The sequence below is a fragment of the Sander vitreus genome, chromosome 4, assembly GCF_031162955.1.
Source record: "Sander vitreus isolate 19-12246 chromosome 4, sanVit1, whole genome shotgun sequence".
Lineage (NCBI taxonomy): Eukaryota > Metazoa > Chordata > Actinopteri > Perciformes > Percidae > Sander > Sander vitreus.
In genome coordinates, this window is record NC_135858.1 from 14,936,195 (window position 1) to 14,948,562 (window position 12,368).

A 12,368-nucleotide genomic window follows, 5' to 3' on the forward strand; every position below is an offset into this window, starting at 1 on the left:
TACATTTAGTAGTAATATAAACTACAGACAATACATCTACTACATAGTTAGCTGATTATTTCAGAATACCAATAAGTAACTTTACAAGCACAATATTTAACTTTTGCCACAAACATTCCTCCTGTCATGTAAAATTAAATCAGTTACCCTATAAATTTCCTCGTCTTCCTCTGGAATAAAGTCTACTAGCTCGTCATCTTGCAGATCACATGATATCGCTCGGCGAATTTCGGGCCCAATATCATGCAGCGTGCGAAGGCCAGCCTGTAACCATGACAATAAGAGGGCTAAACGCTACAGCGGGGACCTTCATCTTACAACTCACAGAAGGAAATCTGACATCATACAGTCACAACCACCACACATACTGGGCACACACACACCTGTGCTGGAATATGCAACACCTGACGTTTACAGTACTGACAGACTGTGAGAGATGAGAATACACAGACAGACAAATGTGCTCTCCTGAATGCAACCTGCAAGAAGGATTACTCTGCTGAAATGTCTTGTGTAGCATCCAGCTGTGCTTTGTCTCACATATGCTGCAGTGAGTTAATAATTACTTTTCCCCCCCTTCCCTTTACTTTGTAGGAGTAATTAACCAAATTAGCACAATATACACAAACATGTAAGTAATTATAAATAAATTAAAAGTTGGTCATGTTTACTGTCTTACAATGATATATGGGTGAATATTTTAGCCATATATCATACATTATAAGGTAACAGAAATGGCGACAAGCTTTGCATGTGAATTTCATGAGTCGATGAGTGAATTGTGATGCAGAGAAAACACATGAAATGATGGTTGGAGATGATGTCACACGCTTAACATCAACATCTATGATATTTAAAGACGCAGAGACACGAATAACAAATTCACACATCGGAAACATAAAACAAACATTAACAGATTCATACTGTACACCAAGATCATGAATGTCCTGCTGGATCATAAACCATAACATTAGCACACTTAATGATATTTGAATGAAATGCAATCTCTCTCCCATAAATAATACACAAACACTGTGAGACTCACCTGTAATGCGATAGCTGTGTTGTTCTGCGCCGGGTGAGCACCCACCAGGCCTTCCTCTTTACGTTTCTTGAATTTCCTAAAGTAGTCCTGTATCAGGAAGGTGGCATAGAACTTCCCCACGGTTACCTCATCATCTGAGTGAACAGACCACACAAATGCTTCCTGTGTCAGCAGGTCACTTCACACAGTACCCTAGGAGAGAGAAGGAGAGACTCTTCTCCTCTCTCGTCCATTCCCCTAAAAATTGTGGGTCCATCACCTCAGGACTGCAGACAAGTGAGGCACTCTTCCACCCCCAGTCAACCAAAATTGATTTATATCCCAATTATATACATCCATCATGATGGTGTATATACTGTACCTCAATCTGCATGAGATTCTTCACTGTGTTTAAAAAAAACAACAGAAAATCAAATATGTGCTACAAAACCTTCATCTTTAGATGATACATAAAAAAGAGATCTTCTACATTATATGTATGTTTGATTTTAAATTGGATGGATTTAATTGTATCAATATAAACCATTGAAGCTGTGAGTATTATCTAATGTAACTTCTCTGTCCCTACTGATGAAGAGGACAGAATGAGAAGAATCCAGGTCAGATAGACTACAAATAAACAAACAGTATGATTATAAAATACTGCTACTTTTCAATTAGCTTAGGTTTTAAATATTTAGATAATATTTATCTTAAACAACTGCCATTCATTTCTTTTTAAGACACTTTTTAAATGTGTTAATTTTTAAAAATATTTTTTATTGGGAGGCAGGAAGGTGTAAGAACCATTCTTTTTTAAATGTCAGAAAATTGCCATTTAATTTACTAATTTAGCACATGCAAGCAAGCAGATCTACAGAACAGTGTGCATCATACATGTCAGTATGTTTGCGTTAATTCACCTGTTTGTGCTCATGTATGCTTTTTTGTTATACGGTGTGTGCTAGTCAGTGAATGTTAAAACTGTGTATGTGCATGTTCTTGCATATATATGGATTTATTTGAAGAGTGTGTGAGAATCATTCTGAAGCAGGGGTCTGAATCACTTTAAACAAGCACGCTGGGGACAGAGATCGGAGAGAGAGGCAACACTAGTTCCATGCCACCACCCTAAAACAGAACTGCTTCAGAATATTCTGAAGTGCCTCAGAGTTTTAGACACAGAGATATAAAAGTGTGAGAAGAATAAGCTGTGGAAGCTCAAGCAGTGAGAAAAGGACAGAGATTAAGACAACAAGAGGAGATAGAGAGACAGATAAATAAGAAAAGAGAGTGAGATATTAGTAAGGAAGACAGAGCATGCACTTGCACAGAGGTCTACAAGGCCATGCAAGCCCAAAGCCCAGCAGACAGTCAGTGGCCTCCATTAGAATCCAGGACAGGAGCAAAGAGTGTGGATCAAACACACACATAGATAAGAAACACACTGCTGAGGGGGCAACCAGGAGAACATGAGCAGAGCAGAAACAGCACAATACAGCGTTACTTGTGTGTGTGAGTTTCTATTTGAGGACATAGTTATGAAAGAGCAGTTTGGAGCTTCCTGTAATTTTATGCAAACAGCATATGGGGTGTGTGTGTGTGTGTGTGTGTGTGTGTGTGTGTGTGTGTGTGTGAGCTGCTTTAGCTGGGATTGTGTGTCAAACTATAACAGGACAGGGAGTTGTGTGTGTTTCATTGACAGGCAGAGGCAGATTCCACTAACCACCAGCAGGAGGCACCACTTGATCCAGAAGCTTCATGCTGGTTCTCTTCCAGATTTTCTTGATGACAGCTCGCAGCTCTTCGTTGGCCTGCTCTAGATTACCTGCACCACAGGGAAACAACCAGTACTCCAGCTCACAGCCATTTTAAATCCACGCAAGCTCGTAATTACAGGTAACGTTCAGTGAAAGTATCAGCAGAGTATTATTGTATGAACAGTGTAATGTGATTACAATTTGTCTTATACCTTCGGTTTTGATCTTCAGGGCAGTGCGCACCAGTGCAAACAAAGTGGCGTTAAACATGACTGTGCCGTCACTGTTCAGAGGCATGTTCATGGCTACCAGCCTCTGAAAGAAGAGAGCACATAGAGGCCTTTAACAATGTAGAACAGGCCAGCTAAATAATCAGTATTTCTGTGTGTATTTTGTAAATGAGATGATGAAATAAGGGAGGAGAAGAGACCTTGCAAGCCACTCTGTGAGGGCACAGTTTGCCGAAGCCGAGAGGAGGCTGGATTCGACGAAGAAGTGTCACAACATCCAGATGTTTAATTCTGCCCCTGTATGAGAACAAAAACAGATGTAAGTAAGACATTAACAGCCAATGTACTTACTGACAGAGACAAACGACTGCACAGAAACATGAATGTGAAACACTTTCTGATAAAGCACATACTTAGCTTCCGGGTCGTACTCTGACCAAATTCTCTTGAATTCATCGAGGTGGTGTGGACCAAGAATGGACCAATCACGTGTGAGATAGTCAAAGTTGTCCATGATGACCGCCACAAACAAATTGATAATCTGGAGGGGCACAAGCAAGTTGTCTTACATACATTTGCTTAGCATTGTGGGGCCTTTTTAACGTGTTTCTACAAATCACATCAAGCACTATCACTGAATATTTGCATTTTGTATTTTAACTATACTGTACAGCAATCAAGGTTAAATACAGCTAAACTCCAAAATAAAAGTGTAAATACTGGCTATCATATGGTTTAGAAAGGGCTGTAAATGTTACATGCTATTTTCATGAGTCTTACAGGCTAGATCAGTTAAACTAAATTCAAACGATAGACACACATTGTGACTATGTTGTGCTTTACTGGAAAGGAACTACGATGATGCTGTCTTGGTTGTTGCTGTCTCTTAACAGATGCACAGATTATTATTGAGTTACGGCCAATTTCATATTACAACTTTGTAAATTTTTGCACGTACCAAAAAGGCGCACAGCATGTAAAAGGTGATGAAGTAAATTATTGCAAATCCACTGCCACACGTCATCTCCTCCCCAGGGTTGTAATCGGACTCCGGGTCACACAGTTTCCCTGGCATACAGGCCAACATGATCTCCTGCCACGCCTCTCCAGTGGCACACCTGATGGACCATACAGATAAGACAGACACAAATGAATCACTCAATTAAGTATCCCAGAAAAACTAAAAACACATTGCCTCATTTAACTGATGACCCCCTGAACCCAGAATCCTACACACCTGAAGAGAAGGAGCACAGCCTGAGGGAAGGTCTGGAAGTTGTTGTTTCTGTTGATGTGTGTGCCGTCCACCATGGCAACCTTTCCAAACACCTGATGCAGAAATATTGTGCACATGAATTTAACTGCAACCTTACCAACAAGGGTAACGCAGAGGAAAAATATTTTCTGTCACATTTAGTTACCAACCTGCATGCCAATGACAGCGTAGATGAAGAACAGCATGGCTATCAGAAGAGCGACATATGGCAGAGCCTTCAGGCAAGAGAGGGGAAAAAAGTAGAGAAAAAGATTAATATGTGTGACTTTAAATTTTCCCTCAATCATTGATCAGATAATTGTACTGCGCCTCACCTGGAAGGATTTGATGAAAGTCCAGAGCAGAGTGCGAATGCCCTCCCCTCTGCTGAGGAGCTTGACCAGCCGCATGACTCGAAACAGACGAAAGAAGGTGATGGAGATGCGAGCGCTGTCCTCCGTGTTCTGTGGAGAAACAGTCCGGTGTCAGAGAGGAAAGGAGAGCAACAGTGCATGTAGTGGACACAGAGCACCTGGCAGTGCTTTACGGGATGATGCGGTCTGAACTGAGACCCCAGAGCCAGATACATATGGGCTGAGAAAGCAGCACTGCATCTTACAGGCAAAACCGCATGTTTAGAACAAACCTAGTTGTGCCTTTGAGCATGGATTAGTTTGCTGGTGTGGTGGCAATATCTTTTACATGTTCACAGTGCAGCTATTCTATACAGCACACACTGCTGCAGATTTTAGACAATTTCTGGTCAAAACATAATTAAAGTCTCTAAAGCAGTGTAGCTGCAGCTGATATGTTTCTGTTAGTCTGCGTCCAAAGCACTGTCAGGAGCCCTGTGACTGTACAGACCTACAGGGTAAGAAGCAAGGAGGCAAGCATGCTGGAGAAAAAGCATGGCACCCTCAGTCCAGAGTCACTGCATGCGGAGTCACAGTGGGGCCAACCCGAACGGGTCGGCCGGGAGGTTCACAGGTCAGAGCTGGGTGACCTGATCCCCAGGGGTCATCCATGGGTCACTACCCTACGCAAGAATGGTGACAGAGACCATTTTGTATTGTCAACAGCACAAACGCGAGGAGCGGCACAAACCACTCCCATCTAACAGGACACGCAGCGTCACGTTTGAGTGACACACTCTCCTTAGAAATAACTCCAAACATTTAGGAAAAAGAAAAACTAATTTACAAAAAAAAGAAGCAAATTAACAAACCAAACAAATGAATGAAATACAGAGAATGGGAACATACCATGAGGAAATAAATGAAATAGAAATAAGCAATAGATCATAGGAGGTGTAACTGAAAAATATCAAACAAAGAAATGCAGATCTAAACATGGCATGGCCCTAAAGGGGAGGGGTTGGGGGGTTGGGGACGGAGCATCTTACCCCCTGCTCATCCACCTGAGGAGTCTCCGTTGGCTTTAAAATCAAAGACCTGTATTAATGACTTGTACAGAGCCCGCAGCTCTCACACACATTGGACCAAACACGTAAACATTACATTGGAAACGTCTTTATCACACAATGTCAGCACACGTCAGTCAAGACGCAGACAGAACAAAGTCACTATACTCTTCTCATTGACGGGACAAAACTGTCTTATTGTTTCACTATGACAAAGACAGACATTCATGTATCACTGTCTTTGTAAACGTAATATAATGACAGACATAACACATATCTTAACACTTTAAAGGACTGCCACAGGTTTACAGCTTAACATTCCTATGCTTGCATGTCAGACTGACGAACAACATGAAATTACTTGTTAACTTAGTAACATGTAAGACTTGCACACAACTTTATCACTCCCCCAGTGTAATGGTCATTACTGATGGGATTGAATGGATTTTATGGTTAAGATGTCTTTGCTTAGCTTCAGAAAATGTTAATGGACTGATTGACGTAACAAATGTTATGAATTTGTGTCATGATAAAAGCACCGTCTGCTATTCTTACAGAGCCTCAACTCATAGCTAATTCTTACTTTTTCCTGTATATCAACATTTGGGCGGATTCAGGCACGTCAACATATGACTTAACTGGACAAAAATCATACATTGTGTGCATCATTAATGGCACCCATTAAAATGATTGGAGTACATGTAAGACAGCTGCAATCTCTCTGGGTTGTAATTTTTCTTTTGTAAACCAAGTATTTTTCAGTGGCCGAGATGAAAATGCTTGCTGACCAAAAAGAGATTGAGCATAATAAAATAATTTGATCTACACATCGCCCACACAAATCCACACTCATACACAGATATTGTTTGTGATTCTAGTCTTAACTATAAATTACAGGATATCAGCAGTATTCAGCGAGCATTTTGTACACAGTGAATGTCCAGGTGCAAAGTAAAATCAATCATAGTGGTGGCGGTTAGATTGAACCCGTATATTGATAATATAATTTTTTTGTGTGCAAAAGAATGAGATTAACTTAACTCACGGAAAAAAGTCATATCAGAAGGCTTAGTACTGGAAATAAAGAGATACTCCAGACAGAAATGGCTTCATTCAAATCCCTCAGCACAATACTTCACAAACCGTAAGTATGAGGTGCAGAATGAGCAGAAACAATAACAAAAAATGTAGAAATAGCTTGAGGAGGTTCTTTAGGTAATCCTGACCACAGCCTTGATGGAGCATGCGTTCAGCATTGCCACGTTGCTGCGGAAGCACTGCACGCACACGCAAGACATTTGGATGATAAGGAGCCTTTGGTGAACTCATAGCAATGCAGCAACTCATGCATGTCAGTAGTGCCCTGCAACAAAACCGCCATAGCAGGGCACTCTCACAGTCAAGTGCAAAAAGAGGTGAATGAACAACAGAAGAGGAGAGAGGAAGACAGAGAGGGCGAAGGAGAAAACAAGAGATAGAGACCAATACTGGCATAGGAAATAAAACCAGACAGATTGAGTCATATTGGAATAGACAAAGAGTAAAGGCAGAGAGTTGTGAAGAGTAGAGAGTGTAGTTACTGTTCATGCACCTGACTGGAGTCTACACACCTGCGCTACACATGAGCTCCATTCTGAGCTTTAAGAGCTCACTACAGGAAGACAGAACAAAACACAGAGACAATCACTCACAGAGACACAAACACAAGATCATCAAAGAACCTCAAACTCAGCTGCATTAAACCACCATCAGTGTAAATGTACAAAAATACGGACTAATTCAGTGTCTTCTGACCTGCTGAGGAAGTTTTTCTTCATAGATTCTTATCTGATAACAGTATGGTAAAAAGGATGCTGGATTGTTTTTCTTTAATTCGAGGACTGTGACTGAAGCCTATTCTAAGTTTTAGTTGCTACAAAATCTATATCCATTTCACGACATGACTTATCTGTTTTACCTAATATTTATGCATTAAATCAAACATATGTGATCCTGCATTGGCCTACACAACTTTAGGGGAAGTAAAAGATGACATTTCTTAAAAATCTCATCACGATTTTCCGCTTTAAAAGTGGATTGAGCTTCACAAAGTCTATATTAAAACTATCCTTAATGTTGTGTAGGATGGATACTTCCAAGCTCTGAGCTCCAGGGCCATCCTGTCTGGAGGTAAAGATTGAGGGGTATGGCAGGAGAGAAAGGGCAAACTTCACAAGGCTCTATGGAAAAAACTGACCGGAGGGGAATGGAGCTGCTGGCCGAGCGCCATCTGTGAGAGGCGGGACATGGAAAGGATGTTAGGGAGTGAGGTAAATGGCTGACGCTTCCCAGCATGCATTTGGAAAGGTCAGGGTAGTCAGGTTAGAAACTAAACAATCACACAGCTCATAACAGAGATGGCAAGCAAGTAAGCAAAAATCAATAAATCAAAATGCAAACCCATTGTAGATCAGCTACAAATGCTGAATCTGATCTAGTTAGTTTGCTGTATGACACAAACAGCAACAACAACATGCAACGCAAACAAAATAAATGATGGATGGATGCAAGGTGCCTCACAAGAACAACTTTAAAAGTCCTTGTGAAATCAACATTATGTCCCCAACATTCACAACACGCATACGATCATACATACAGCACACCTTAAAGAACTGTATAAACATGTATGTAAAACACACATGCATAACAATAATAACCTGCACACACCACCACCACTGTATGTTTTAAATAAAGTTGGTGCTTGTTTATACACTCATGCAGACACACATTTAGGAACACAAACTGAGAAAACACAGAAAAAATGAACTATAACTCCAGAAAAACAGCACTGCAGCTCAGATGTGAGAGCACTCAGGATGGGGGGAGGAGTGGTGCAGCAGTGTGTGGCTACACTGCCCCTTTAACAAGCACCGTCATCACCATACGTATTCATTTTAGTCTCCTGGTGTTTTTTTGTATCTTGGACTACAAATCTAACTATCTTTACCATTTATATAACAGTTAATCTCAAAGCACAACAAAGTGGATCACAGACATTTAGTCTTTGTTTTCAGGGTTTTTGTGAAGAGCCATAAAGAGAAGAGTATTTTTGAAGTCAGTTAATGTAGAGAAGTAGTCATCCACTATTCTATGGAGCCTTGACATTAATTTTCAAAACGACTGACTTTGAAAAGTACTGAAATAAGCTGTCAAATAAAATAAAATCTATGTGCTACTCTAAATTACAAACATTGAATGTTCAAAAAACATTCAATGACAAATCTAGTTTTTAATCCACTGTAAAGGGGTCACGCAGATAAAGTTGTTATAAACATTAGGTCACACACACACACACACACACACACACAACATTTTTGTTCATTGCCATACTTGCCTCTACAAGTTTCTATGGAAACAAAACGAACAAGAGTAAGAATTAGACAACCACATCATAAATTATTCTGCTCTGAACCAAATACAGGCCTCAGTTCACAAAGAAATGTGACAGACTCCTGTTTTTGACCCGTGTTTTCACTGCTGTGTCCAAAGGGTTAACAATCAACACGTTCATCACACATTTTGTCATGATTCCTGCAACAAACAGTTCTGCAACACATTGACGATATAGAGCATTTAGCAGAAGCAAAATTCCAACGAGACAGACTTTGAATAACTCATTGTACTGTAGATGTAGCACTAATAACAGGACATAAATGAAGGTCAAACTGAAGCTTTACAGAATAAGCCAATGGCACATTGACAACTATTAAAGCCTTTCCACAAATAGCTATGCAAAGGTTTAGCATGATAAGCTCTTAGTTTAGCAGATAAAATTTTAAAGTGGAGGCTACAACTATACACGCTAAAGAAGAAAAACCCACTCATCGATTGATCTGCTCTCAACTCTTGTCAAGAGGGCAATGTTTCATTTTCAGGGTCCTCAAGACAAAAAGGTTGAGATCCACTGCACTAGAGGTTGAGATGAATTCTGGCAATTGCCATGTGGCTTTCATGTAAGGCTTCATTTCAACTTGGAAGGCAGAAGAGAGTAGTACTTACATTAACTTCAGTGATAGCAATATCGACGACGCTACCAACAACAATTAAGGCATCAAATGTGTTCCAAGCATCAGCGAAATAGTGCTGTTAATGCATGGCGTTACATGTAAGGGTACAGATGGGAAACAAAGAGAAAGACCATGAAGAGAAGGAAAGGGTAACCGAATCGGACAGATGATCAGAAGAGTGAATTTGATGAAATGGCAGGGTCAGGGGAGGACAAAAAGAGAGAGAAAAAGGAGATAAAGTATTAAGATTGATCAGATACAAAGCCAGAAATCAGAGTCCTGCCATGTAAACCTGCAGTGTGGGCCGAGGTTGCCCGAACAGAGAGAGGACAGAGAGCAGCGGGGCTCGCTCTAGCTGAGCTTTACTTACATCAATCTCACTGAGAACAATGTCTACTATGCTGCCCATCACAACCAGGGCGTCGAACACATTCCAGGCATCCCCAAAATAGCCCTGAGTGAGGTGGAGCGAGTGGTGGGCAAGTTGGATGTGAGATCAGCACAAACAAAAAGTCTTTACTCTATACTAATATGTATATAAACTTATTCTGGTAATTTAAAACACACAGGAACCCCTGTTGGCTTCTTTAGCTGAATGGTGAATGATTATAGTGTATTGATTTCTACAGCTTGTGGTTGAGCAGCAGAGTACTAGATCTGATACTAATACTACATGCAGAAACACTGCTGCCAACAGTTTGTGCTATTTTATTGAAAAAGAAAGTCAGCACTGCACCCCACACTGTGTCTCTTACTAGCATCCTGTCCTTTTTCGCAACACAGAGCTGTTGGCCAGACAGTTCAGGGAAAATGTTTGGAAAATGAAAAAAACATTCACTGCATGTACACTCCATTCTTTAAACATTTAAGCAATAGTTCAACATTTTAGGAAATACGCTTATTTGTTCTCTTGCTAAAAGTTCGATGAAAGTGGTTGTCAATAAAGACGTTTGCAGGCTGACTCACCCTGGGTTTGAAAGCGATGAGTTTGAGAACCATTTCCACAGTGAAGACAGCAGTGAAGACCATATTAAGAATGTCCATTACATAGTTGAAGAGCGCTGACTGTCCGTAGTGCTGCAGAGAGGAGATGAAGAGACGGTTAAAGAAAACTGAAGAAAAGGGAGCTGCTATTATTTTGATATGCACTTAATTTATTTTAGACAAACCAAAGACCCTGGTCAGAAAGATACTAAACAAACAAGAAAACGGTATGATAAGAATGCAAAATAGTACATTTAAAAGCCACTAAGTGTATATTATGTATGTGATTACAGTATCCTTCAAGTTATTCTAAAGGTTGAGTTTTATGTTGGAAGAAAAATGAAACAATCTGGGTGAAAATTGATCATATATGCTTTGCTGTCAGTCCATGTATCTACTTGTCCCTGGGTCTGCTTGCATTGATGTCTATCACAGTGTCTTTGTTGATAATACCACTGGAGGGGGCCAAAATCAAACATTTTAAATTGTACACAGTACATGGAAGAAAAACTGCACTGCTAAAGTAATTATTGCAGTTAGGCAGGCAGAAAGAAAGCTAGCAGTTAAGATACTGATCGTTTTTAGAGACTAATGTAACTATCCTGATGAAAACATTTTGGAACATCATTGCACTAAGACCAGTGCTTGATATCTTATAATGTCAACTTGACAGCAGATTAACACATATTTATAAAACGTATATAAGTAGTTTTATATTGACTATATCACCCAAAATAACCACACATTCAGAAATGCCCAACACATATTTCTCAACCTCTGCTTTCAAACGAAATAAACATTAACAATCAAGTGTGATCTCATTCTTTTGAACAGATTTTTTTTAATTTTTATTTTGTCACAGAGCTGGTTGGTTTCAGCGGTGTAAATACAGTGCGACTTCTTACCTGTACAGCCAGGCAGAGCGTGTTGAGCATAATGAGCACAAACATGATGTACTCAAAGCCAGTGGAGTTCACCACATACCAGAACTTGTACTGGTACGGGTTCTTAGGGATGTACCTCCTCAGCGGACGTGCCTTAAGAGCGTACTCCACACACTGACGCTGCGCAGAAATATACAAAGTTGGTTTTAATGCTCAGTTAATGACACACTTAATACTTTGATTTCAGTCCAACATAGACTATTTATATGATGTTAAGAACGTAACGGTGATAATTCAAGGATTTCACAAAAATCTGCCAACTGGGATATTTGTAAGCTGCAATAACTATTGCCTATTGTTATGAAAATCATACCTCAGCTTTTTCGTCACACATTACCACAAAGCCAAGAGATCGACTATTAGCTTTTTTGTGGAATAAGTTAAAATCAGTATATTTTAAGTTCTCCTTAACTTCTCTTTAGTTTTTGACCAAACACAAACAAACACGCTGCTTCCACACACTCATATACTGACTCTGACCTGGTTCTTGTCGAGTTCACAGTTTTTGTACTCTTTCTCTCCTTGTTCCTGAAATGTGACGATCACAAAACCTACAAAGATGTTCATCATGAAGAAAGCAATGATAATGATGTAGATGATGAAGAAGATGGAAATCTCCACGCGGTAGTTGTAAATGGGACCCAGGTTCTCCCTGTTGGAGTCGATTGCCTTGTACAGTAAACTGAGAAGAGAAGAGAGACAGAG

General features: G+C 40.1%; 1 protein-coding gene across 1 annotated transcript in view; it reads right to left on the bottom strand.

The window, feature by feature from the left end:
* The window catches only part of cacna1da (calcium channel, voltage-dependent, L type, alpha 1D subunit, a), a 54,476-nt gene that overhangs the window by 5,112 nt on the left and 36,996 nt on the right, over positions 1-12,368 (bottom strand). The window contains 15 exon segments of the mRNA XM_078247453.1: positions 148-264; positions 1,046-1,179; positions 2,751-2,852; positions 2,997-3,099; positions 3,215-3,311; positions 3,428-3,555; positions 3,973-4,132; positions 4,252-4,343; positions 4,440-4,505; positions 4,605-4,733; positions 5,672-5,704; positions 9,728-9,811; positions 10,702-10,812; positions 11,625-11,783; positions 12,144-12,345. Of these exon segments, the coding sequence (XP_078103579.1) occupies positions 148-264; positions 1,046-1,179; positions 2,751-2,852; positions 2,997-3,099; positions 3,215-3,311; positions 3,428-3,555; positions 3,973-4,132; positions 4,252-4,343; positions 4,440-4,505; positions 4,605-4,733; positions 5,672-5,704; positions 9,728-9,811; positions 10,702-10,812; positions 11,625-11,783; positions 12,144-12,345 (1,717 nt within the window).